This window comes from Rhinopithecus bieti, unplaced genomic scaffold (assembly GCF_001698545.2).
Source record: "Rhinopithecus bieti isolate Rb0 unplaced genomic scaffold, ASM169854v2 scaffold_9899, whole genome shotgun sequence".
NCBI lineage: Eukaryota > Metazoa > Chordata > Mammalia > Primates > Cercopithecidae > Rhinopithecus > Rhinopithecus bieti.
Window position 1 is genome coordinate 7,457,569 of NW_016806979.1, and position 25,835 is coordinate 7,483,403.

Consider the following 25,835-nt stretch of genomic DNA (forward strand, 5'->3'; position numbering starts at 1 on the left):
TAACATGGAGAGTCTGGAAAGATCGGGGAGTTGTGTGAGAGTCAATACAGGAAGTCCTCACTCAACATCATCAACAGGTTTTAGGAAGCTGTGACTTTAAGTGAAAAGATGTGTAACAAAACCAATTTTGCTACACGCTAATTGACACATAAACAAGAATGAAGTTCCTACAGCATATTTCTGGTCACAAAACCATCATCGAATTTCTAAAGAGAGATCGAAACACCTCTAGAATTAAATACTGAAATGAATGCAAGCCACAGGTACACATTAAAAAAGTGAGTAAAAACAAGTAAAATAATGATTTATCCAATTATCCCAATTCAGGGTCTTGGGTGGCCGGACCCCATCCCAGCAGCTTAGAGCACCAGGGGGCACCCATCCTGGACAGGATACCAGCTCACTGCAGGGCGCTCACCCCGCCACACTCACTCAGGCTGGGGCCATGGAGACTCACTGCTTCACCTACACTTAACCTAACATGCACATCTTTGGGATGCGGGAGAAAATCCACACAGACATGGGGAGAACGTGCAAACTCCACTCAGACCAGAAATGAATGTTTTTTTCTCATTGGTGTTACAACAGTGTTAAATGAAAAGGCATTATTCGAGGACCCTGTATTCTGGTGAGGATACTGACTACAGATGTTACTGTTAAAGGAACCAGCTGGAGGATACCCAGGTGGGGTATCGCTCCTTACAAATGCATGGGAATTGATAATTATCTCAATCACGTCAATCAATAAACAGGACTTTAGTAAAGCACAAAGTAACTAAAAACCAAGTAGATGGAGTTGACAGGAACAGAACCCCCATGGGGAGCCCCGGGAAGTCAGCTGCTCACCCCAGAAATGGGCTGACGAGCTGCAGGAGCTCGGAGCCAGACACCAGCTCCTGGTTGAAGAGCGCGATGCAGCGGAGGAAGTTTTCGTACACCTCCTGGCTCTTCAGCACCCGGCGGACCTGTGGAGAGAGCAGTCAGGGACCACTGTGAACCCCTGCTCCTCAGCCTCTGGGCCTGGCTCACTTGGAAGTCACCCACATGGGTGTGCGATATGGGAACCAGCTGTGTCTGTAAGTAAATGAGATCTGTGCTGCAATTCACACAGCCCATGCACACAATCCATGCACCAATTCACGGCCTGTGCACACGATCTGTGCAGCAATTCACATCCCATGCGTGTAATCTGTGTAGCAATTCACACAGCATGGGCACAAGATCCATGCTGCAATTCACAGCCCATACACGCCATCTGTGCAGCAATTCACACAGTTTGGGTACACGATCTGCACAGGAATTCACACAGTCTGTGCACGTAATCTGTGTAGCAATTCACAGTTTGTGCACATGATCTGTGCAATTCACAGACCGTGCACGCGATCTGTGCAATTCACACAGCCTATGCACGCAATCACGCAGCAATTCACACAGTCCACACATGCCATCCATGCAATTCACACAGTCTGTGCAAGCACTCTGTGCAGCAATTCACAGTTTGTGCACGCAATCCTTGCAGCAATTCACACAGTCTGTGCACACGATCTGTGCAGCAACTCAGCTCATGTACACAGCCACCTTGTTTGCTCTGCCCACAGACCCTGGGCGGGAACCCCACAATCATCCGTGATATACAAAAAAGCTACACAGCTGCAGAGTGGCAGACATGTATGTCTTCATACTCTGCTTGGACTCTCAGTACCCACTGTGGAGTCCCGCCCACACCACATGCCTGGGCTTCAAGGTGGCCCACACTCCCTTCTGCAGTGAAAGCTGGGGGCCAGCCCCATCCCCTTGGTCCCACCTGTTCCATCCTCAGAGCGCACCCACCTTACCTGCCCCCCTCCCCCAGTCCTGGGGCAGGCCCAGGGAGCATCAGTCCACCCAGCTGGACATAGCATCCCTGAGATGGAAGCCAGGGCCCACCCTCACCTTGTCAAAGAAAGAAAATTCCTGCAGAGTCCCGTACTTCCCCACCGCAGCGATGGACAGGTCTTTGGTACCACGAAGTTTCATTTTTTTCTGTGGGGAGAAATTCCATGCAGTTAACTCTGCCTCCCACCGGTGGCCGCTATCCATCGCTGTCACAGAGTCACAAGAAGGCTAAGACCGTGCTTTCCTTTGGGAACTGCCACGAGGTGCTCAGTGAGGGATAGGCAGGAGCCTCCCAGTTACCCAGGATCCCCGAGATGACACCTCTGGAGCTACCTGCCCCTGCCAAATCTGGGATCTCCATCTCAGAGGGTAGGGCTTTGGGTAACAGGCAAGACTGCCACAGCACCCAAACGGCAAGGGAGATGTGCCCCTGGCTACGACAACCTCAGAATCCTCTCCCTGTTTTGTCCTGAGGGCCAAGACAGCAACAAGAAGTGGACAGGAAGAGGGTTGCACTGGGAAGACCCCGGAGAAGCCAAGTGTTGAGTCTCTGCAGGCTTTTGTCTCTAAGCTGGACTTGGACCTGAACTTGGACACACAATCATGGCAAGAAGGACAACATTGTCCATCCAGAACTATCTCCAAAGTGTCTGAAGAATGGGGATGAGCTGGGTGCAGTGGCTCACGCCTGTAATCCCAATACTTTGGGAGGCTGAGGTGGGAGGACTGTTTGAGCCCAAGAGTTCGAGACCAGCCTGGCCAACATAGTGAAACCTCATCTCTACAAAAAGGTGTGGTGGTGCACACCTGTGGTCCCAGCTACTTGGAAGGCTGAGGTGAGAGGACAGCTAGAGCCCAGAGGTCAAGGCTGACTGTACCACTGCACTCCAGCCTGGGTGGCGGAGTGAAAGCCCACTCCCCCACCAAAGAAAGAATGATGAGGACATGCCAAAAGGACACAGGAGCCAAAGGGACCCTACCGGCCACATGTGGAACAGTATGGATATCAACACTAGAACAGATTATAACCCAGAGTCCATATCTAATATACATAACTAAATAAATGAGAGAACGAGGAAGTTCCCACCAATAGTAGAAAGCCAAGTAGTAACCGCACAAGGAATAATGGAATCGGAAAACCACTACTGCAGGTGAAGGGCGTGACCGGGTCTCTGCCCTCAGCTCTGCAGTGACCAACCTGAACAAATGTACATGGTGGCCTTGCCTGTGAGAGAGTCCCGAGGGTGAAAAGGAGACTGAGTGGTACACCGTGTTTCTCGGGACCTAGGGCGGGGGTAACACTCCTTCCTCCTCTTCTTCACAATAATCTCATGGGACAGGGAGAACGGATGAACAGCCACCCTAGAGGAGAGCCGACTTCCAAAGGTCCCACCGCTGGTGAATCTCACACAGCCCCAGGTCCAGCCCCAGACCCCTGCTGGGGCCTCTGTTCCCTGGCCACATGCTGGGAAGGCCCAATTTGCTGGGGCCCCTGCATGCGAGCACGGCTGCGCGTAGCTGACAGGTACCTTGGCGGGTGCAGACACGGGGCGGAGGAGCGAGGGCCGGGAGCGCTTCCTGCTGTGCTCTGGGGTCTTGTCGTGCTCGTTCTTCTGCACACTGTGCATCTCGCATGGCCCGTTTCCTGTAAACTGAGGACACACGTGGGAGGTGGTCAACACCGGAGACATGGCTGGGCCCATGCACCAGAGCATGCAGAACTGCTTCCAGCTCAGCCCACAGCCCGGTGGGCACTGGTGGCCACAGGCGCCAGGCTAGATGCTCCGTCAGTGCGTGAGGTGACTCCAACAAGACGCTCACATTCCAAGGTAACCGAATCATCACAGACTAACACTGCCAGGCTGGGAGAAGGTTCCTGTGAGGCCTTTATGGGTGAGGGAGGGAGAGGGGCTAGGGGTTTCAGGAGGGAGACACCTGAGTTGGGTCTTCCCATGCGGGGGCTCATGTGGCGAGCCACTGGTGGGGCACCTCGTCGCGTGCATGCCAGTGCCACAGAAACACAAGGTGCAGTGGACAGAGAAACAGGCAGCAAGGGAAGTGGCTGATTTTCGCCAGGGCACTGGTGGGGGCCTTGGGGCCAGGTTTTGAAGTCTTTTCTATGAATGAGAAAGTGTTTCTGGGGGATGATGGCGTCACTTGCTGGGAGCGGAGTGGGGCTCGTGACTCGTTTGGGGCCTGCCTCCCAGGCTCTACACCAGCCATCGGCTAACAGGTAAGGATGCTTGTCCCGAGCAGGGTGCCTACAGGGTGCCAATGACATTACAAAGAACTGTTTCGCAACAGTCTATTACGAACATACTGGAAGGCTGCACGGGCAAGGGACGATGGACAGACCGCAGCTTTTCTGCAGGATGTGGGCAGGGCTGGAGAGGCCCTACAAGGTTCTGTGCTACTGCGGTCACCTCCATCGTACTCCCTCTTCCCCTGCCACCACAGGACCTGCACAAAAAGATACCTCCAAAGACCTAAAGTGTGGGTGAGGTGGACAAGTCATGGTGCATCTGAACAAATCAGCCAGCAGCGATCAGACACCATGAGCTGGCTCTGGGCTGCCGTAAGAGACAGGCATACCTGAAATAAAACAAACAACAAAAACAAAAACAAAAAAAAAATAAGGAAAAAACCCAAAAAGCCAAGGGGCAGAACAAACAGGATGTTGTGTGTTACTTTGTGAAAAGTATTTGTTACACACGCAGAGGAAATTTCTGGAAAGATATAAGACACTTAGAAGTGCTAACCTCTGAACAGAACTGAGTCAAGGAAGAGGAAGTTTGCATTAAAAATTTGATACTCCTGCTAATACTTATTTTTTCATTAGTGTATACTGTTTTTACAATAATAATAAAGACATTATTTAGCTACAATACTACTACTACTAATAGAGACTTACTATTTAGCCACAGCCAAGACTCAGAAGAATTAAACTTATTTGGGGGGAATAATTACCCAAAACTCAAGGTTATTTCGAGAGCTGTAAGTGGAGACATTGGCATCTACACAACAATTCTCCACTGGTACATCCCTTTTTTTTTTTTTTTTGAGACGGAGTCTCACTCTGTCACCCAGGCTAGAGTGCAGTGGTGCGATCTCAGCTCGCTGCAACCTCTGTCTCCTAGGTTCAAGTAATCCTCTTGCCTCAGCCTTTCGAGTAGCTGGGATTACAGGCACGAGCCACCACGTGCGGCGATTTTTTGTGGATGCTGGAACAGGTGCAACTGACTCCCAAAAGATGCAGCTGGGCAACCATATGACAAATGCTGAACAAGAACAGGGGACCTGGAGGGGAAACCTACCACGCATCCAGCCAAGTTTACCAAGCAGGTATAGCAGATCTTCCCCAACAGTTCACATGGTTCTTGCTTTTCAGTTAATCTCCCAATCACGTGAACATCTGAGCTAGATGGACCCCCAAAGACCACCTAGGCTAGGGAATGGCAAATTAACACAGGGCGTGTTTTCATAAATAAAATTTTATTAGCACCTAGCCACACCCATTCCTTTTGTAAAGACTTACTGGTCCCCAGTCATGCCCACTCATTTTGTAAATAAAGTTTTGTTGGTACCCAGTCACACCCATTCATTTTGTAAATAAAGTTTTATTGTCACACAGCCCTGCCCAGTCATTGACATATATATTCCATGACTGCTTTCAAGCTATTAGGGCAGAGGTGAGTCTTTACACAGAGATCAGCTGGCCTGCAAAGCCTGTGACATTTACTATCTGGCTCTTTGTAGAAAAGGTTTGCCAACCTCTGATCCAGGCCAGTCAAATTTAATTAGGGCAATGCCAAATTTCATCTTGGTTTCTTTTTCCTACAGTTTTAATATACATCCAAAAGTTAACATAAAGATTATACTTCACGCAGCAGATGCTGCAGTGCTTTTAATAATTTTAAAAAGTTGATCCCATCTTTCTAAATATACTAGATGGCTCTAAGAACCCAATACACACTAAAAATCTTAAATTGGTAACAAATGTTATTTAAGAGTCTCATGCTCTACTGACTGAGCTAGCCGGGCGCCCTGCATATGCCACTTAAAGAAACCATGGACTGGGCACAATGGCACATGCCTGTAATCCTAACACTTTGGGAGGCCGAGGTGGGAGGATCGCTTGAGGCCAGGAGTCTGAGACCAACCTGGGCAACACTGTGAGACCCTGTCTCTACAATTAAAAAATAAAAGCAGGCCGGGCGCAGTGGCTCATGCCTGTAATCCCAGCACTTTGGGAGACTGAGGCAGGTGGATCGCTTGAGGCCAGGAGCTCGAGACCAGTCTGGGCAACATGGCGAATCCCTGTCTCTACAAAAAATACAAAAATTGGCCTGGCATCGTGGTGGTGCCTGTAGTCCCAGCTACTCAGGAGGCTGAGGTGGGAGGATCACCTGAGCCTGGGAGATGGAGGTTGCAGTGAACAGTGATCAATTATGCCACTGCACTCTAGCCTTGGTGACAGAGAGAGAGAGCTTGTCTCAAAAAATAAAAACAAAAAACCTTAATGCAATAAAACTTCACACACTAATGGCTACTAAAAAGAAAACAAACAAACAAAAAAAGGCGAAAAAAGAAAAAAACCTGGAAAAGAACAAATGTTGGCCAAGATGTGGAGAGACAGAAACCGCAGTCCATTGCTGATGGGAATGTAAAATGGTGCGGTCACTGAAGAAAACAGTTTGGAGGCTCTTCAAAAAGTCAAACACAGAATTACCATGTGACCCAGCAATTCCACTCCTAGGTGTCTACCCAAAAGAACTGAAAACAGGTGTTCAAACAAATCCTTGTAATGAATGTTGATGGCGGCACTGTTCACAACGGCCAAAAGGCAGACACAACCCAAATGTCCATCAACAGAATATGGATAAACAGAATGTGGCTCATCCATCTAACAGAGTATGATTCAGCCAGGAAAAGGAATGAGCACTGAACCATGGTAATACATGGATGAACCTTGAAAATATGATGCTGAGTGAGAGAAGCCAGACACAAAGGCCACATATGGTGACATTCCACCAATCTGAAATGTCCAGAACGGGCGAATCAAATTCACAGAGACAGGAAGCACATGGGCAGTTGCCAGGAGCTGGAGGAGGGGAAAGGGGTGGCTGCTGACGGAGACGGGGTCTCCTTTCAAGGGGATGAAAGTTCCTAGTTCTGGAACTAGGTAGTGGTGAAGGTTGTACAACACTGAGGATGTACTACATGCCACGGATTGTTCCCTTTCAAAGGTGAATTTGATGTTACATAAATTTCATTTCAATTTTTTTAAAAGTCTTATGTTCACAGTGGGGGAAAAAAGAGGAATTGGAACAGGCAGCCCTGGCAGCTTCAGGCCACAGGCAGGGGAGAAAGGCTGACCGTGTAGGGTGAGCCCTGAGCCTCCCTGTCTAAGGCCCCTCCTCGCCCATCTCTGCTCTCTACCACCATGGTCAGGGCCAAGCCACAGGCCACCCCCGCTACTGGCTCTTCCAGATCCAACCTGCTGGAGCTCCAGATCAGTCTCACCCAACAGGGGAAGCGATGGTGGTGGACCCAGCCCTCCTGCACCTGCCCACAGGGCTGGGGTCCCAGGCAGGGTGGGGCTCTGCAGGGCAGGCACAGGAGGTGGAATCCCTGGGCCCATCATCTCCATTGGAAGATGCTCTCTGCTTCCCAAACCACCCCAAGACTCGGGTACTGTCTGTACAGAGAAGCACCTTGGAGAATCGTTTACAAGCTTGCTGGGCAGGTGGAGCCTACAGTGAGGAACCCCTGGGTATCTGCAACCTGCGTAGCTTCTGGGGGACCCCTACTGTGGCCTGGAGGGTGGATGGGCCTGGCCCAGTCCTGGCTCAAGCTGGCTGGAGCCCTCCCTCCTCGCTGAGGCCCCCGAGGCTAGGCAGGGACTCTGCACTCACCAGAGACCGCTTGGCTTCGGGCAGGAATTGTCCAAACTCGGAGAGCAGGTCCTCCTGGCCCCGGAAGAGGTTGGCCACCTCGGTGAACACCTCCTCTTCGGACATGCCTCGGAACGGTCGGCCCCTCGTGTTCAGCTGCTCCTTCTGCCAGTTTTCAGAAAAGGGAAAACAAGTCATTAGCCAAGGAGTGCTATGTCCTGGGCTGGGACAGTCAGGCAGCCCTCTGTGAAGGGGATGGGATGACGCTCAGGAAAGAGCACCTGCCGGAGGAGCCCACAGGACTATCTGCTCACGTGTGGATCTTGCTGCCCAGCATGGCCTGAGCCCCAGCCATGGGCAGGGCCTGTCCAGGAGTATGGGGGCGGGTCTCGAGGAGGGACACCCAGCAGTGTCCACGAGCAGAGGAGGCAGAGAGGTGTGAGGCTGGCTGGAATCGGGGTGGGCTGGGGAAGTACAAGGTCAGGGGCGAACCCCAGGCCTTCCCAAGGGAAATGGGGAGTATGGAAAGGGGGAGCGCTGAGCCATGAAAGGAAGGGACTTCCAAGCCGAGGCACCTATTGGCCCAGAGTCACTGAGACCGAAGGCAAATGGCCTGATCCAGAGCTTAAAGCAACAAGAGGACCAAAGGGAATCCAGGTTGGAAGGCAGAAATGGGCCAGCAAAATCGAGATAGCTATTAGAAATATGTCCTTATCAATTTTACACCCAAGAGTGTCACAGAACAAGAGGCAGTGGAGGCGGAGCCTCCCAGATAATATAGCGTGGCTTCCAGAGTCCCACTCCATGGCTGCAAAGCAGGAGGAGTCCCTGTGCTGGCACCTCCCGCCCCTCTGCACCCACTGCAGCCTGTGGGAAGGGAAGCAAGTTTTAAATCTCGGCACCAGTGGCACCTAAACTGCAGGGGAAAAAACACCACCCTTCCAAAAAGTCATCAAAAGCCACTAAAAAGCAAAACTTAAAAATGTGCAAAGGCCACTCAGTTCAGATAATAAACAGAAATGATCCATCTGCATACAGACAGAACAACGACCATATTGACTGAAGTTTAAAGAAACAATGGCTCATGCCTGTAATCCCAGCACTCTGGGAGGCTGAGGCAGACTGGCTTCAGTCCAGGAGTTCAAGACCAGCCTGGGCAATACAGTGAGACCCTATCTCTACAAAAAATTTTATACTTGATCTTAGCCAAAGGGCTGAGAAATGATTTTTTAAAAAATTTTAAACATTATATAGGCATGGTGACACCCTCCTGTGGTCCTAGTTACTTGGGAGGCTGAGGCAAGAGGATTGCTTAGGCCCATGACCTCAAGGCGGCAGTGAGCTACGACCATGACAGTGCATACTACAGCCTGGGCAACAAAGCAAGATCTTATCTAAAATAAATAAAGAAAAAAAGAAACAATGACCAAATTGACTGATGTTTAAAGAAACAATTTAAAACAGTGCCACAGCCATCTTCTGCTCATCTGACTACGCAGACAGAAGAGGCTGGGATTTCTGATGAGGGTGTGGGGAACTGGTGCTCTCAAACATGGAAGGCAAGACCAGGCACAGTGGCTGATGCCTGTAATCGCAGCACTTTGGGAGGCCGAGGCAGGCGGATGGCTGATGCCTGTAATCGCAGCACTTTGGGAGGCCGAGGCAGGCGGATCACCTGAGGTCAGGAGTTCAAGACCAGTCTGGCCAACACGGTGAAATCCTACCTCTACTAAAAATACAAAAATTACCCAGGTGTGGTGGCGAGTGCCTGTAGTCCCAGCTACTTGGGAGACTGAAGCAGGAGAATCACTTGAGCCCGGGAGGTGGAGGCTGCAGTGAGCCGAGATCGCACCACTGCACTCCAGCCTGGGTGACAGAGTGAGACTCCGTCTCAAAAAAACAATCAAACACCCAAGGCAGAAAGACAAATTTGTACCACCTTTTAGAGGGAAATTTAGTGATCTCTATGAATGCATAGTACACCTTCAACTTAGAAAAGCAGTTTGTGGAAACTCATGCTGCAGAGACAGTCAGTTCTGCTAGAATGCTTCTTTTGAACAAGATATCTGTCTAAATGAGATACAAGTACCGGGAATAATTTGAACATGAGATGAATTTTGTGTTTGCTTCTCTTCTACTTCGTGCAGGAGAAACACCAGGTGAATGCAGACACTGCTCCTGGCTGACCAGCACCCTGTGGGAGTATACAAAACCACGCCAGCACCCCCTCCCATGTCTGGGCGCTCTCTCAGTGTTGTGTTCCCCTGTGCTAGGGGCCAGCCCTGTCCCCATCTGAGGCCATGATGACCTGTCTGATTTCAGATATCCTCCTCCTGGCCTTCACATAATTCACAGGCTGCCACCACATCCACAAACCAACCTCAGGTCTCTTCCAAGGTCAGTACGCTATTTGCTGTAGTACTCATGTAATTCCTAGACACTTAACACGCACGCAACGGTGCTGCTGTTTAGAGTCGGTGCCTATCTTTTTTTAAGTGTCACTGAGGAAGTTTTTGAATGTCATACCCTGAGTCTGTTTCCCCACGAACCCTGCAGTTCCCATGACACTCTGCAACTTTGCAGAGTGTGCTCATTTTTAGGGACCCACTTATGTGAGGGTAGCACTAACCGTTCGCCCCAGCACACACAGGACACACGTACGTGGCTGTATAATGGGTGACAGTTACCCAGGGGTGACCTGAGACAGGCTTGTGCCTGAATTGGTTGCTCAGTTAACCTCACTGAACCCAGGCTCGTTGGCACCACCAGTTTTGTGGCCATTCTATGGATAAGAACCCCGAGGGAGAAGGTGGCAGAGAGAAAGTCTGAAGGAAAATCCCACAAAGATGGAGAAACAGTAAGCAACACATGGCCAGATGGATCCTAGAGCTGCCTGGTTTGGTTCTAACACTATCCCTGAAATATCTGAACCAACATTCTAAAACCAGGATAATTTACACAACAATTCAGACTTATATTTTAAAAAAATAGACAACCTGAGGCTGGAGTCACCAGGGGCCTGGTTTAAAATGCAGATACCATCCAGCTGGGTGCGGTGGCCCACGCCTGTAATCCCAGTACTTTGGGAGGCCGACGTGGGCGGATCACTTGAGGCCAGGAGTCCAAGACCCACCTGGGCAACATGGTGAAACTCCGTCTCCTCAAAAAATACAAACATTAGCCAGGTGTGGTGGTGAGCGCCTGTAGTCCCAGTCACTCAGGAGGCTGAGGTGGGAGGATTGCTTGAGCCCAGAGAAGTAGAGGCTGCAGTGAGCCGTGATGATGCTGCTGCACTCCAGCCTGGGCAACAGTGAGATCCAGTCTCGAAAAAAAAAACAACAAAGAAACTGTGCCGATGCCAGGCGGCCCTGATGAATGGGAATCCTGCATGGCGGCCCAGGTGCCTGCATTCTCAACCAACTCCCAGCAGCCTGGTTTGGGTTCGGGGATACTGCACTGTCCTTCCCATGGCACTCTCTCTGAAGGAGCCTGTGGCAGCCCCTCACTGTGACCTCGTCTAAATGCATCTCTGGCGTCTCTAACCTGCCCCTTCCCGTGCCACAGAACAGAGTCACTGCTCTCCCATGCCACTGCACAGCCTACTCTCCTGCGCCTTCCGAAATGTGATGACCCCACGAAGCCTGGGAGGGGCCCATGGATTCTACGATCACAAGCACATCCCTCCACACAGACGAGACGCTCACAGCAGCCACCGGCAACCACTCATCCATGACAAGCAAGTGTTCTTAGGGCTGTACCAGCCTCTCACAGACACTAAGGCCCATGATGACGCCGGCATGGTGGACAGCAAATGCCTTGGAGTTCCCAGCGTGCAAATTCTATCCATCTGATCTTAAACACTTAAGCTGAAAAAAATCCCATTTCTTTACTCGACATGTCAAGGCTGCCCGGATTTCCTTTTAAAAGATTTCTGCTAATTAGCCAGGCCCACGCCTGTAGTCCCAGCTGCTCAGGAGGCTGAGGCAGGAGAATCGTTTGAACCTAGAAGGCCGAGGTTGCAGTGAGCTGAGATTGAGCCACTGCACTCCAGCCTGGGTAACAGCAAGACTCCATTTAAAAAAAGAAAAAAAAAATGGGTTCTGCTGCTAAAAAAAATTACAAGTGTTAGAGACTCCACGTCTGGGTGAAGAGGACGTCTAAGCCTCACTCATGACACAGATGTCCCTCGCCACCAGCCCACCTGCATTGCCCAAGTCCCCTGCAGACGCCCTGATACCACTGTCTGCTCTGGCCCCTGGACCTCTGCACAGGCCGTTCCTGGCACTGAGAACATCCACCCTTCCTTCAGGCTAACCTGCCTACTGGTTCCGACTGATCTGTCAAGATTCAACCTGACCGTCCCCTCCCTGGCCCCAGACGGGCAGGGATCCGGGCTAGGAACCATGTTAATACTGACTCACCTCTCCTGCCCACATCCTTTTTTTCCCACCCCAATCCACCTCTGAGTTTCTTCCCACCACTGCAATGAACAGTTAAGCAGGAGCAGCCATTTGTCTCTGTAGCCCCAGTTCCTGGTGCCGAGCCCAGTTGTCATCAGCAAAGTAAAGGGTGGTCGTACTGCCTAAGCAATAACAAAGTCATCTGATAAAAAGACTGTCTTGGCCAGGTGTGGTGATGCACACCTGTAGTCCCAGCTACTTGGAGGGCTGAGGCAGGAGGATTGCTTTAGCCCAGGAGGTCGAGGCTGCAGTGAGCTATTATCACACCATTGCACTCCAACCTGGGTGACAGAGCAAGACCCTGTCTCAAACAAAAAAACAAAGGTGACTGGGCACAGTGGCTCTCACCTGTAATCCCAGCACTTTGGGAGGCTGAGGTGGATGGATTGTCTGAGTTCAGGAGTTCGTGACCAGCCTGGGCAACATGGCAAAACCCTGTCTCTACAGAAAATACAAAAATTAGCTAGGTGTGGTGACACGCGCCCATGTTCTAGCCCCAAGTAGCCTCCGCTACTTGGGAGGCTGAGGATGGAGGATGGCTTGAGCCCAGGAGGTAGAGGCTGCAGCGAGCTGAGTCTGTGCCACTGCACTCCAGCCTGGGCAACAGAGTCAGACTCTAAGAAAAAACAAACAAAAAACCCCACAACTAATTAGAATTTCACAAGATTTTATGAATTCTGACAGGAAAGTCTGAGTATCTGCAGGGCCCCAAACTGGATGAAACCCAAAACCCACAAGGAATTGTAATCTGAGTTCTCACCTGGTACGTGTGCAGGATCTCCAGGAACGACCTGTAGATTTCCGGGTGGTCTAGGAAGCGGGTCTTAATCTTATTCACATAGCTGATGGCGTTGTTGAATTCCACGGAATCGGACTCCAGGGGTACCTGGGGTTTGTCCTCTTTATATGGCACCTGCTGCTTGAAGTCCTCTGCACCGTCCCCGTGGTTGTGCGAATTCTCCTGACAAGGTGACAATGAGTTACTGCCAGGCCCGACGCCGGAAAGAGATTGTGAAAAACGCCAGGCCCAGCCACTGTCTGCACAGGAACAGAAAAAACTCAGCACGGAGCCAGGTTTTATTAGAGACAGGTAAAGGTTACTTCTGAGAGCCCAGAGGCAAGCAGGGCGGGGTGCACAGGTGAGTCTCCCCAGTTCACCTCCACCCGATCCTTACCCATCCACTCAAAGAACACTACAAGTTCAATGAGCACTTTCCATTTGGAAAACTTCACATTCAGGAGAAATGTACAAAGTGGATGTTTAAGCCTCTGCGGCGCCAAGTGCTAGGCTGCGTATCATAGAGAAGTCTCCCACGCCTTCTGCCATCTGTTTCAGCAAGATTGCCTTCACGTGGGAAGGCACATGCTGCCAACAGTGATGCCAAGGTAGGATACATAAGGTGGGGACCCTGGAGGTTAGAGGCAACCCACCGTCCAGGTTGTTGGGGACTTCAAGGGACATGACACTTTTGGTGCTAAGCCCTAGGCCAATCGCAACGAGGTGCATCGGTTGCTTGGGAGAAAAGACAGGCCCTGAACATTCACCAAGAATGCCCTCTATGAGTGTACTTTGCAGCCGATGTGAGCAAAAATAGAAACAAGCTTGCCTCCCTCCTATGTTGTGGTGGGACAGGACCACGCCCCCAAAGGAGGAGCTGTTGTTTCTAAACCAGAATTATGCTGCACTATCCCCAGCACACAAGGGCCGGGTCTCCAGCCGGTCAGGATTCCTCCAGCCTGACTGAGGTTTTTGCTTGGACAACCCCTGCGTGGTGAGTCCTGGAGAACGTTCTTTCACCAAAGTAAAACGACGCCACCTCCCAGCACTCCTGTGTTTTTCTCCGTGGCCCTTGTCGCCACCTTATGGATCATGTATTTTACTCATTGTATTGTCTGTCAGTCCCTGACTAGATGGTGGACTCCACGAGCGTGGGGGTTTTGATCAGGGCTGTATCCCCAGTGCCTGGAACAATGTGAGGAACAGAGTGGGCTTCACCCCACTGGGGATGATCAGGTGAACGGATGAAGGGACACACAGACTTCACTGTTTCCGCTGCCCTGCGGTGCCCAACACTGCACGTGACCCAAACGCTGACCCTGAGAATCTACTGGGACAGGCAAGGCCAGGCACACCACTGCTGTCTTGCACTCAAACAGGTACCTCTGCTGGGCACAGGCACCATCAGCGAGGTGAGTGCATTCATCAGCTCAGACTGCCACAATGAGGTAGCCCAGACTGGCTGAAGCAACAGAAGTTAGTAGTTCTCAGGTCTGGAGGCCAGGAGGCCGAGGTCAAGGTGCCAGGAGGTTTGGTTTTCTGAGGCCTCTCTCCTTGGCTTGCGGATGGCCACTGTCTGTGTCCTCATGTGGTCGTCTCTCTGTACACGCATGTCCCTGATGTGTGTTCCAATCTCCTCTTTTATAAGGACACCAATCAGACTGGATTAGGGCCCACCCTAACGGCCTCATTTAAATCACCTCTTCAAAGGCTCCATCTCCAAATACAGTCACGTTCTGAGGTGCTGGGGGCCAGGGCTAAAATACATGAATTTGGGGTGGAATGTGGGGTGCGGGGATGACACAATTCTGCCCAGAACAATGGGTATAGAGACAATTCTAGAAAGTCTCAGCTGAGAAAAGCAGAAATACAAGACACAGAGCAGCCGTGATTCTAAAACAATTTCTCCTCGGTGGCAGGATTTGTTCTTTTTGTTTTGAGATGGAGTCTTGCTCTGTCTCCCAGGCTGGAGTGCAATGGCACGATCCCAGCTCACTGCAACCTTTGCCTCCCAGGTTCAAGTGATTCTCCTGAGTAGGTGGGATCACAGGCGCTGTGCGACCACGCCTGGCTAAATTTTGTATTTTTAGCAGAGATGGGGTTTCACCATGTTGGCCAGGCTGGTCTCGAACTCCTGACCTCAAGTGACCTGCCCACCTTGGCCTACAAAGTGCTGAGACTACAGGCATAAACCACTGCGCCCCGTCAGTGGCGGGATTCTAAGATTCTCTGGGGATGTCCGCGAGGGTTCTCTTTGCTCAAGCTCACAGGGGGCTGCGTCTGTTTCTCCATAGTTCACAGGTTTGACAGCAGAAGGGGTTGGAACGCGCAGGGTGTGGGTATGTAGGGAAGCAGCATGGAGCCAAGGTCTGTTTCAGAGGCAGCTGTAGGCTCACTGCGAGCCCCCCACCACTCCAAGGAGGCATTTCCAAGCTCCGCATGCATCCGATCCCCTAAAGTGTGCCACTGCGACAAGATGGGGAACCATGCTCTAGACCAGGGCTTGGCAAAAAGAGCCAGATGGGATAGTACAGCCACTGCGGGGGACTGTGTGGCAGTTCCCTCAACAGGTTGACCATGGAATTATTACTACCATATGACCCAGTAATCCCACTCCCAAGTCTATACCCAAGAGAACTGAAAACACATGCTCAGGCCAGGCGCAGTGGCTCACACCTATAATTCTAGCACTTTAGGAGGTTGAGGTGGACAGATCACTTGAAGTCAGGAGTTTGAGACCAGCCTGGCCAACATAGCAAAACCCCGTCTCCACTAAAAATACAAACATTAGCCAGGTGTGGTGGTGCACACCTGTAGTCTCAGCTACTTGGGAGGTTGAAGAAGAACTGCTTGAACCCAGGAGGCGGGGGTTGCAGTGAGCCAAGAATGCACCATTGTACTCCAGCCTGGGCAACAAGAGCAAAACTCCATCTCAAAAAAAAAAAAAAAAAGGGGCCAGGTGCGATGGCTCATGCCTGTAATCCCAACACTTTGGGAGGCCAAGGTGGGCGGATCACAAGGTCAGGAGTTCGAGACCAGCCTGGCCAACATGGTGAAACCCCATCTGTACTAAAAATGCAACAAAATTAGCCAGGTGTGGTGGCAGGAGCTTGTAATTCTGGCTACTTGGGAGGCTGAGGCAGGAGAATCCCTTGAACCTGGGAGGCAGAGATTGCAGTGAGTTGAGACCCCGCCACTGCACTCCAGCCTGGGTGACAGAGCGAGACTCTGTCTCAAAAAAGAAAAGAAAAACAGGTGTTCCAACACATCCTCACATATGAATGTTCGCTGCAGAACTACGCACAACAGCCAAAAGGTGGAAATAGGCCAAACATCCATCAACAGATGAGTGGGCACGCGAAATGTGGTCCCGCCACACACGAGAATAATTCAGTCTCGAGGAAGGAAGCACTGATACTGGCTCCGATGTGAATGACCATGGAAAACACGATGCTGAGTGACAAGCCAGACACCAACGGCCGGCCACACGGTGTATGACCCCACTGGTATGAAATGTCCACAACAGGCAAATCCATAGAGATAGGAAGCAGACTCATGGTTGCCAGGGGCTAGGGGGAGAGGAGAATTGGGAGGGTCAGGGTTTGATCTTGGGCTGACGTTAATGTTCTGGAATTAGTAGTGATGGTTGCACAGTATTGTGAATATACTAACACCTCAAACTGATGATGATGAATTTTATGTTATGTGAATAGTATCACAATATGAAATATTTTTAAACATTTAATCCTTTGAAAATGTAAAAATCACAACCAATCACACCGAGCCAAGCTGGCTTTGGCCTCCAAGCCGCCATGTGCCAACTGTGCTGCTCTAAACCACCCAGCACAAGCTGAGCTTTCTCTTTCTCTTCTGGCACCTCCTCTCTCCCCGTGCCCTGCTGGCCTCGTCAGGCAGAGTCTGAACTGCCTCCCACACCATGACAAACCATCCTGTGTGGCCGACACGGCCATCTGAGCATCCACACACAGCCCCACCTGGGTACTGATTCACAGAGCCTCAAACGGCAGGCACCTCACAGACATACAGCAGCCCCCCAACTGGCCCCAGCACTTACGAAATACCTACAGCACGGCCCAACACTTAAATTTTACCCAAGAGAATCAGGCATCCTGGGAATCACCACCAGACTTCTCATCTCACTGACCAATCCCCCAGCCTCAGTCGAATCTAACATCATTATCACCACTCTTAGCCCCGCAATCAACATGTGGAACCCTCCTCTGGTCCTTGCTCACCAGGTCACTCTGCTCCCCATCACTCGGGGCACGTCTCGGATCAACTTTCGCAGCAGTCCACTCCATCTCTATCACTCGTGGGACCCCATCTCCAGCTCATTTTGTTAAAATTACATTCCACTCTGATCCCCATCAGCTCTTCACTTAAGATCCCCATACACTTAGGGCGCTGGTCCCTGTCACCATCCACTCTGTCCCCATCGCTGTCCACCTCTGTCCCCATCACTCGGGGGCCTTTTCCACTCCTTGTTACCATCCATTCTGTCCTCATCACTTGGGGACTGTCTCTGGTCCTTGTCACCATCCTCTCTGTCACCATCACTTGGGACCCTCTCTGGTCCTTGTCACCATCTACTCCGTTTCCATCACTGTCTACCCCGCCTCCATCACTTGGGGCCCCTCCCTGGTCTCCTAGGGGCCTCCTAAGCCCTGATTCTCAGCACAGCAGCAGAACCGCCTCCCAGAACCATCCGGTACTTCTCATGCTCCTGGCTCCCTCTCCCCTTTCTCTCCTTCAGCTCCTGACCCTGCCGTTCTCCTTGGCTGTTCCTCAAGCACACCCACTCACTCTCACCTCAGGCCATCACACCCCACCAGGAACAGTCCCTCAGGAAACAGGTCCTGCCCACAACACCTCCTCCCACCCTTCCTCGGCCTGCTCTATCCTCTCTCTGCGCCCTCCCGCACGCAGCCCGAATCTGCCCATCTGTTTCTCACCGGACCCCCACCTTGACTGTACTGGAACCCTGAGAGCAGGGCCTCTGAATAAACCCCAGGGCCTGACTCGCAGAGCCCTCAATAAACTCTAGGGCTTGGATCGGAGAAGGGGTCACCGCCTGCTCCAAGAGCCCAGAACATACAAACACAAGAACTGACTTGTTGCCAACTAGCGGGACTTCCCCCAGACAGTAGGCAGGGGGCTCCCTTTGAAAGTCGAGGGGCTGTTTATGTTAGGAGCTGCACGTTAAGGGGTTATCTCTGTCTCTGTCCAAGCCGGTTGTCATCTTCCATGAGGCAGGGTCTGCCCTGAAGAGGACCCGCGAGCTGAGAGCGGCCACGTTCCCACCAGCATCCAGTTTCTCATTCCCGCACCACGCACTGCCCCCGGCAATGTTCCAGAAGGTGGATACAGTCATGAACAAGACAATGGAGGGGCCCACCTCATCTTAAGGACTCACAGTCTACCAAGGAAGGAAAACCAACAACAATGGATTTCGAACTTCTTTTCCTAGCCGTTTTGAAATATATAACCCAGGGTGACGTAAGAATGACACAGGGGGCCGGGTGCGGTGGCTCAAGCCTGTAATCCCAGCACTTTGGGAGGCCGAAATGGGCGGAACAGGAGGTCAGGAGATCGAGACCATCCTGGCTAACCCGGTGAAACCCTGTCTCTACTAAAAAATACAAAAACCTAGCCGGGCGAGGTGGCGGGCAGCTGTAGTCCCAGCTACTCGGGAGGCTGAGGCAGGAGAATGGCGTGAACCCGGGAGGCGGAGCTTGCAGTGAGCTGAGATCGCACTACTGCACTCCAGCCTGGGCCATAGAGCGAGACTCCGTTTCAAAAAAAAAAAAAAAAAGAATGACACAGGGTAGGGACTAGGGGGGTTCTCTGGGGAGGTGACATTACAACCAAGGCCTGAATTACCCGACAGGAAATGATGCTGACGCAGGAGGCCGAGGCGAGGCTCCAGTAAGAAGCTGTTCCTTCCTACAAGTTCCCCGGGTCGTCACTGGCCACACACCATGGCCTGTGTATGTCTTTCCCCTTTAGACTCGTGTTCTCAACCGGAGCAACTCTGACACCCAGGGGACACTCGGCAACACGGGAGACACTTTAGGTTATCACATCTGGAAGCAACTGGTGGGTGGAGGCCAGGGAGGCTGCTCAAACACCCTTCAGTGCCCAGCATGGCCCCTCGCCATAAAGAATAGTCAAGCCCCCAAAACTGAAGTTAAGACACCCTGCACCAAAGGCTGCCTGAGGCTGGGAGTCTCTTATTCACCTTCCTTAGACCTATGGGCCACTCCCTACTTGTCAGTAGCCAGCAGGCTTTGTGACAAACTGGGGGGGAAAAATGATACTTCAAAACAGTCAAACTAGAAAAACTAAGAAACAGAGAGAATACTGGCCAGGAGTGGTGGGTCACACCTGTAATCCCAAAACTTTGGGAGGCCAATGCAGGAGGATCACTTGAGCCCAGCCTGAACAACTTGGTGAAACCCTGTCTCTATTTCATAAATGTAAAAAAGGCTAGGCACAGGGCTCACGCCTGTAATCCCAGCACTTTGGGAGCTGAGGTGGGAGGATCACTTAAGGTCAGGGGTTCAAGACCAGCCTGGCCTACATGGTAAAACCCTGTCTCTACTAAAAATACAAAAATTAGCTGAGTGTGGTGGTGCATACCTGTAATCGCAGCTACTTGGGAGGCTGAGGCAGGAGAATGACTTGAAACTCAGAGGCGGAGGTTGCAGTGAGCCGACATCACGCCACTGCACTCCAGCCTGGGTGATAGTGAAATGGCGTCTCAAAAAAATAAGAAAATTTTAAAAATTCAATTAAACTAAAAAAAAAAAAAAAAAAAGAACTTTGGGAGGTCCAGGCAAACAGATCACCAGGTCAGGAGTTTGAGACCAGCCTGACCAACATGGTGAAACCCCGTCTCTACTAAAAATACAAAAATTAGCTGACAGTGGTGGCAGGCACCTGTAATTCCAACTACTCAGGAGGCTGAGGCAGGAGAATCGCTTAAACCCAGGAGGCAGGGATGCAGTGAGCCGAGATCATGCCATTGCACTCCAGCCTGGGTGACACAGCAAGACTCCGCAGCAGAAAAAAAAAAAGATGGCCAGGTGCAGTGGCTCACGCCTATAATTTCAGCACTTTGGAAGGCTGAGGCGGACACATCATGTGAGGTCGGGAGTTTGAGACCAGCCTGACCCCATCTCTACTAAAAATACAAAATTAGCCAGGCACGGTGGCACATGCCTGTAATCCCAGCTACTAGGGAGGCTGAGGCAGGAGAAGAGCTTGAACCGGGGAGGCAGAGGTTGCAGTGAGCCGAGATCGTGCCATTGCACTCCAGCCTGGGCAACAAGAGTGAAATTCCATCACAAAAAAAAAAAGAAAGAAAGAAAAAAAGAGTATCACCAGGGCCTCTGTGTGTGGGAAACCCTGTGAGGCTTTCAGACGATGGCCTCTCAAAGGACTCCAGGGAGCCGAAAGCTCAAAGGACTCATGAAGCCACGCGAGTCACAGCCCGGACCTGGGACATCTCTCATGTGTCTGTCCTGAAGCCACTCAAACAACAGCCCAGACTGCTGGGAAGCAGGGCTGGAAACCTGACAGCACCTGTGTCAATATCAATTAGAAGCGAGTGGGCTCCTGGGTGCCCCGAAGAGAACAAACCTCTACAGCTAAGACAGGAAGCCCTGGAAATGACTGTTCCTAGGCTGCAGGAAGATGACCAAGGCCCTGCTGAGTAGCTACTAAGTGAAAAGTTTTTTCAAGCCTTTCCCCAAATCAATGGGCCTGCACCGTCGTCATTGTCACCTAAGCCACCTACGGGGAGACAAGACTGCCAGCCCTCCACGGTTGGGGATCCACGGCTAAAGGAAGAGCCAACTCCAAATACAACCACAGTGTGGCGCCTCTCATGATCTAGCCCTGAAAGTCGAGTTACTCCACGGGCAGGGACTCTGCTGAAAGGCAGTGTTCACATGCAGGATGCACAGTTCACATCTTTCCACTCCGGCTCTTTCTGAGTGAGTGACAGGAACGACACCCAGTGTTTCCACAGCGTTCAGGCTCTGCAAAGTGCTCTCATGGATGCTCCTACTGCAAATGAGCTTGGCTTTCTCCCGCAGTCGTGATTGTTCCGGAGATTAATCTTGCTAAGGCTTTCATGGTCTGAGGCGCTAGCAGTACATCTGGATCCTGGGGCTTCATTTGCAAACAGGAAATGGAAGGCTCTTCAGAGTTCAGTGGCCACACGCTTCCAAGTTCCCCTTTAAAGCTGAGACTCCGCTGGGTGCGGTGGCTCACGCCTGTAATCCCAACACTTTGGGAGGCAGAGGCGGGCAAATCACAAGGTCAGGAGTTCGAGACCGGCCTGACCAGGTGGTCAGGCCATTAAAAATACAAAAACACTAGCCGGGCATAGTGGCGCGCGCCTGTAATTTCAGCTACTCAGGACGCTAAGGCAGGAGAATCTCTTGAACCCGGGAGGCAGAGGTTGCAGGGAGCGAGATTGAGATTGCACCACTGCACTCCAGCCGGTGCAACAGAGCGAGACGCCATCTCAAAAAAGAAAAAAAAACTGAGACTCGCTCCTTGGCTTTCAGGAGACAACAGGCTGTCGGCAGACAGGGTCTTGCACACAGAAGCAGCAGAATTTTTTTTTTTTTTTTTTTTGAGATGGAGTCTTGCTCTGTCGCCCAGGCTAGAGTATAGTGGCACAATCTCTGCTCACTGCAACCTCCGCCTCCCGGGTTCAATCAATTCTCATGCCTCAGCCTCCCAAGTAGCTGGGATTACAGGCATGCGCCACTGCGACTGGCTAATTTTTGTATTTTTAGTAGAGACAGGGTTTCACCATGTTGGCCAGGCTGGTCTAGAACTCCTGACCTTGTGATCTCCCCGTCTCGGCCTCCCAAAGTGCTGGGATTACAAGCGTGAGCCACCGTGCCTGGCTAAGCAGCAGCAGAATTGACACGCACCTTGTACATAGAATTAATACGAAAGCACTGCCACATTACCCTTCGCTGTTCTCTTACCAACTGACTGCAGAATGTCAGATCCCTAATTGACTGGACAGTCTACCATCTCTTCCATCAAAGGAGAGACCTACCAAGTGGATCCAGCAATAGATTCTGACACTCCCTGCTAAAACTCTCAGAGCGAGGACTTGGAGGAGGTTGGGAGAGCTGGTTCACTTACACCAGTGGTTCTCGACAGGGGCACTTTTGCCCCCAAGGAGACACCTGGCAATGTCTGGAGACATTTCTGGCTGTCAGAACTGAGTGAAGGTCTGGTGGGTGCAGGCTAGGGATCCTGCTAAACATCCCACAATGCACTGGGAAGCCCCCAACAGCAAAGAATTATGCCTTAAATGGCAATAGTGTTGAGGTGGAAAAAATGACAATGGTCATCTTATAAAAGGAAATCTTAAGTAGGCTTTCTTTTTCTCAGAGGCGCTAGTGAGCTCAAGCATGAAGAGACCGCAGAGATAGAAGGGGCAGTGAGCCAGGCATGGTGGCTCACTCCTGTAATCCCAGCACTGTGGGAGGCCAAGGTGGGCAGATCGCTTGAGGCCAGGAGTTCAAGACCAGCATGGGCAACATAGTGAGACCCTGTCACTACAAAAAATAATAATAATAATAAATTAGCTGGCCATAGTGGTGCACACCTGCAGTACTAGCTACTTAGGAGGCTGAGATGAAAGGATCACTTGAGCCCAGGAGGTTGAGACTGCAGTGAGCTATGATGGCACCACAGCACTCCAGCCCGGGCAACAGATTGAGACCCTGTCTTTTTTTTTTTTTTTTTTTTAAAAAAAAAAAAGAGGCCAGGCATGGTGGCTCATGCCTGTAATCCCAGCACTCTGGGAGGCTGAAGCAGGCAGATCACTTGAGGTCAGGAGTCCAAGAACAGATTGGCCAACATGGAGAAACCCCATCTCTACTAAAAATACAAAAATTAGCCGAGCATGGTGGCACATGCCTGTAACCCCAGCTACTCTGGAGGCTGAGGCAGAAGAATCGCCTGAACCTGGGAGGCGGAGGTTGCACTGAGCTGAGATTGCGCCACTGCACTCCAGCCTGGGTGACAGGGCCAGACTCTGTCTCAGAAAACAAAAAACAAAAAACAAAAAAAGGAGGGCCAGCACCTATCACCCAAGAAAGGACCAAAGCAAAGCCAGGAGTCCCAACTGAGCTAATGATCCTATCAACATTGAAATGAAACACAACCACCATAAACGTGGCTATTCACACACCATCTCGACCACTTTATTTTGTAGGTGGTACTCAGAGTGATCAGAGGCAGACGAGGACATACCCAAATACAAGGGCAAGCCTGCCTGGTATGCTCGCTGGAAAAGCCTCAAGCCAAGACCTCAGCAACTGCTGGGGTGGTTATTCTGTGTTAGGAGGATACCTCCCTGACATCCACTCTTGATTTAAATCTTCCAAACAGATCAATTTGGGAGGCAGAGGCTGCTTGTGTAGGTGTTTCCATATCTATTTTGATTTGTGCTAGAAGCAATGAGCATGTCTAGAAAAAGAACAGATCTTATGTGGCTTTCTAGCAATGATACAAGAGAGACACGTGGCCCAACCTGAGTAGCAAGATACACGCGGTGAAGGCTGAGATCACCCGAACCACTGTAGCAGCATACCTGGCTCGTCAGAGGCGACTGTATGTTTAACTTGCCATTCTTGGGAATGTCTATTCTGTATCCAAGGGGAAGAAAAGCGTTGAATCCAACAATGAGGTCAGGGTGCTCGTGGAAGAGCTGTGAGACACGTCTGATGACTCCAGGAGTATCGATGCTAGAAGAAACAAAGGAAGTGGGCAAAAGGGTCTTAGGAAGTAAATGAAAAATGCAATCTATTCCCCACTCCCTTAATAATGCCACATAAAAACCTTCTCAACAGACAACAAAGGAACCTAAAATGTGACCCACCAGGCGCAGTGGCTCCTGCCTGTAATCCCAGCACTTTGGGAGGCCAAGGCAGGCAGATCACCTGAGGTCAGGAGTTCAAGACCAGCCTGGCCAACACGGTCAAACACTGTCTCTACTAAAAATACAAAAATTAGCTTGGCGTGGTGGTGCGTGCCTGCAGTCCCAGCTACTCAGGAGGCAGAGGCACAAGAATCACTTGCACCCGGGAGGCAGAGGTTGCAGTGAGCCAAGATCACACCACTGCACTCCAGCCTGGGAGACACAGCGAGAATCCGTCTCCAAAAAAAAAAAAAGTGCCCAATGTGATAGCATCTGTACACCACGATCTATCTCCTGACTGGCTAGGCCTGAGCTCCTTGTTTCCTCCTGGTAAGAATGAGAGAACACTGACATTGCTCAGCTCCCCCAAAACACTCAAGAATGGGCACTCGGTTCTGAAAATGTCAGGAGAGCCAACCGCAAGGCCTGGACTCCAAGAAGTGGCAGGAGGCCAAAGTCCTCCAAGCAATGTGAAAAATTCCCTCATTTCATATCAGATAGAGACGACTATGACACAGGTTTCCATCTGAGCAAACAATTGCAATGCATAAATACCAATGGTACTGCCAAGTATGGGAAACGTGTAATAGGAGGGGAGAGATGGAGTCTCCCTTCAGGCTGCATCGCAGCCCAGCCCTTAGCACTGGGCTCCTGGAAGGAAACCAGGCCAACCTCACCATGTTTCCTAAGAGGGGGCAGCAGTATGGTAAGGATATGACCTCCATGAGTCTGAGTCAGAGGGTCTCAGTTCTAGTGTCACCTCTGCCACTTAGGTGGGTACCTTACCCACTCCAAGTCTCAGTGAGCCTCCTATAAAAACAAGGGCACGATCCCAGCGTTTCCCATCTATCTGTAATCCTCCTTGATTCTGGGCCTGCAAAATCAGCTCATGTGTTTTAAACGTTTTCTGTGTGCCAGCTCCCTTACTAAGCATTTTATGCGTCTTACTTCCAAGCAGGCCTGGGACCACAGTGAGCTCAGAGAAGCATCTTGAGGACAAGACTGAAGGGGAAGAGGGTGCCAAAAATTTCCATCATCAAGACAAATAACATTTTACAGAGTTTGAAAATAAAAATCAAAATGGGTCCCACCAAATCTTTCATGAACAAAACTAATTTTAAAATCAACATATTAAATCAAGGCACGATTTGACTCTATGAGTGTGCAAGGCCTTGCCCTTCCTGCCTCCCCCCAGATCCCTGTCCCGCTTCCAGGAATCCCCACAAAGCTCCACAAGGTGGGTACTATCCATTTCCATTTTTGTTAGGAGAAGGAGCTAAGACTCTGAGAGATTCGACAACCTGCGCAAGGTCACCCGGCCAAGGGGGCAGCCTGGGGAGGGGAGGTCTCACCCCGCTAGGCCTGATTCCGGCCCAGGGGGGCCCCCCAAGGTGGAAAGTGGCCCCGCGGGTACCTCTGGCTTTTGAACTCCTTCATGATCTCCAGGAAGCCGTTGTAGGTGGCGGGGTCGCTGCCAAAGCGGATCTTCACCTGGTCCAGATAGGTGAGGGCGTCTTCTACCTGCAGAGAGGGGGAGGGTCCCGGTGGGCCCGGGTCGCGGGAGGAGGGGACGAGGGGTCGGGGTCCCTGAGGGGAAGAGGATGGGCTGGGCCTTCGGAGGGCGGAGGTGAGCGGTGAGGGGTGAGGGGTCCGGGGCCGTGCAGAGGGGAGGCCGAGGCTGGGCCGGGGCCGGGCGGGGCCAGGGTCGGGCGGGGCCTGGGTGAGGGGCGTCCGCCCGCGGGGTCCAGAGGATGGGGTCCCCGAGTGAGGGCGGGGACGCCACTCACGTGCACCGGCAGCTTCTCGTGGCCCGCGGAGCCCGAGCGACCCCAGCGGGCGCCGCTCAGCCC

At 51.4% G+C, this 25,835-nt stretch overlaps 1 protein-coding gene across 1 annotated transcript; it reads right to left on the bottom strand.

Annotated features, from left to right (window-relative positions):
- Positions 1-203: 203 nt before the first annotated feature.
- On the bottom strand, positions 204-25,829 carry LOC108534256 (paired amphipathic helix protein Sin3b). Its single transcript, XM_017879542.1, has 8 exons — positions 25,773-25,829; positions 25,400-25,506; positions 23,659-23,812; positions 12,990-13,190; positions 7,791-7,934; positions 3,405-3,527; positions 1,933-2,022; positions 204-965 (listed from the first exon to the last, which is right to left on the bottom strand). The coding sequence occupies exons 2-8, from the start codon at positions 25,420-25,422 to the stop codon at positions 843-845; spliced, it is 858 nt and encodes a 285-aa protein (XP_017735031.1). The 5' UTR covers positions 25,423-25,506; positions 25,773-25,829; the 3' UTR covers positions 204-842.
- Positions 25,830-25,835: the final 6 nt, after the last annotated feature.

Excerpts from the sequence above, each read along its gene's own strand:
- LOC108534256 (XM_017879542.1), bottom strand. The coding sequence starts at position 25,422 with ATGAAGGAGTTCAAAAGCCAGAG. Across the intron at positions 13,191-23,658 it reads AGTCGCCTCTGACGAGCCAG|GAGAATTCGCACAACCACGG; the intron begins GTATGCTGCTAC and ends TCACCTTGTCAG. Across the intron at positions 966-1,932 it reads AATTTTCTTTCTTTGACAAG|GTCCGCCGGGTGCTGAAGAG; the intron begins GTGAGGGTGGGC and ends CTCTCTCCACAG.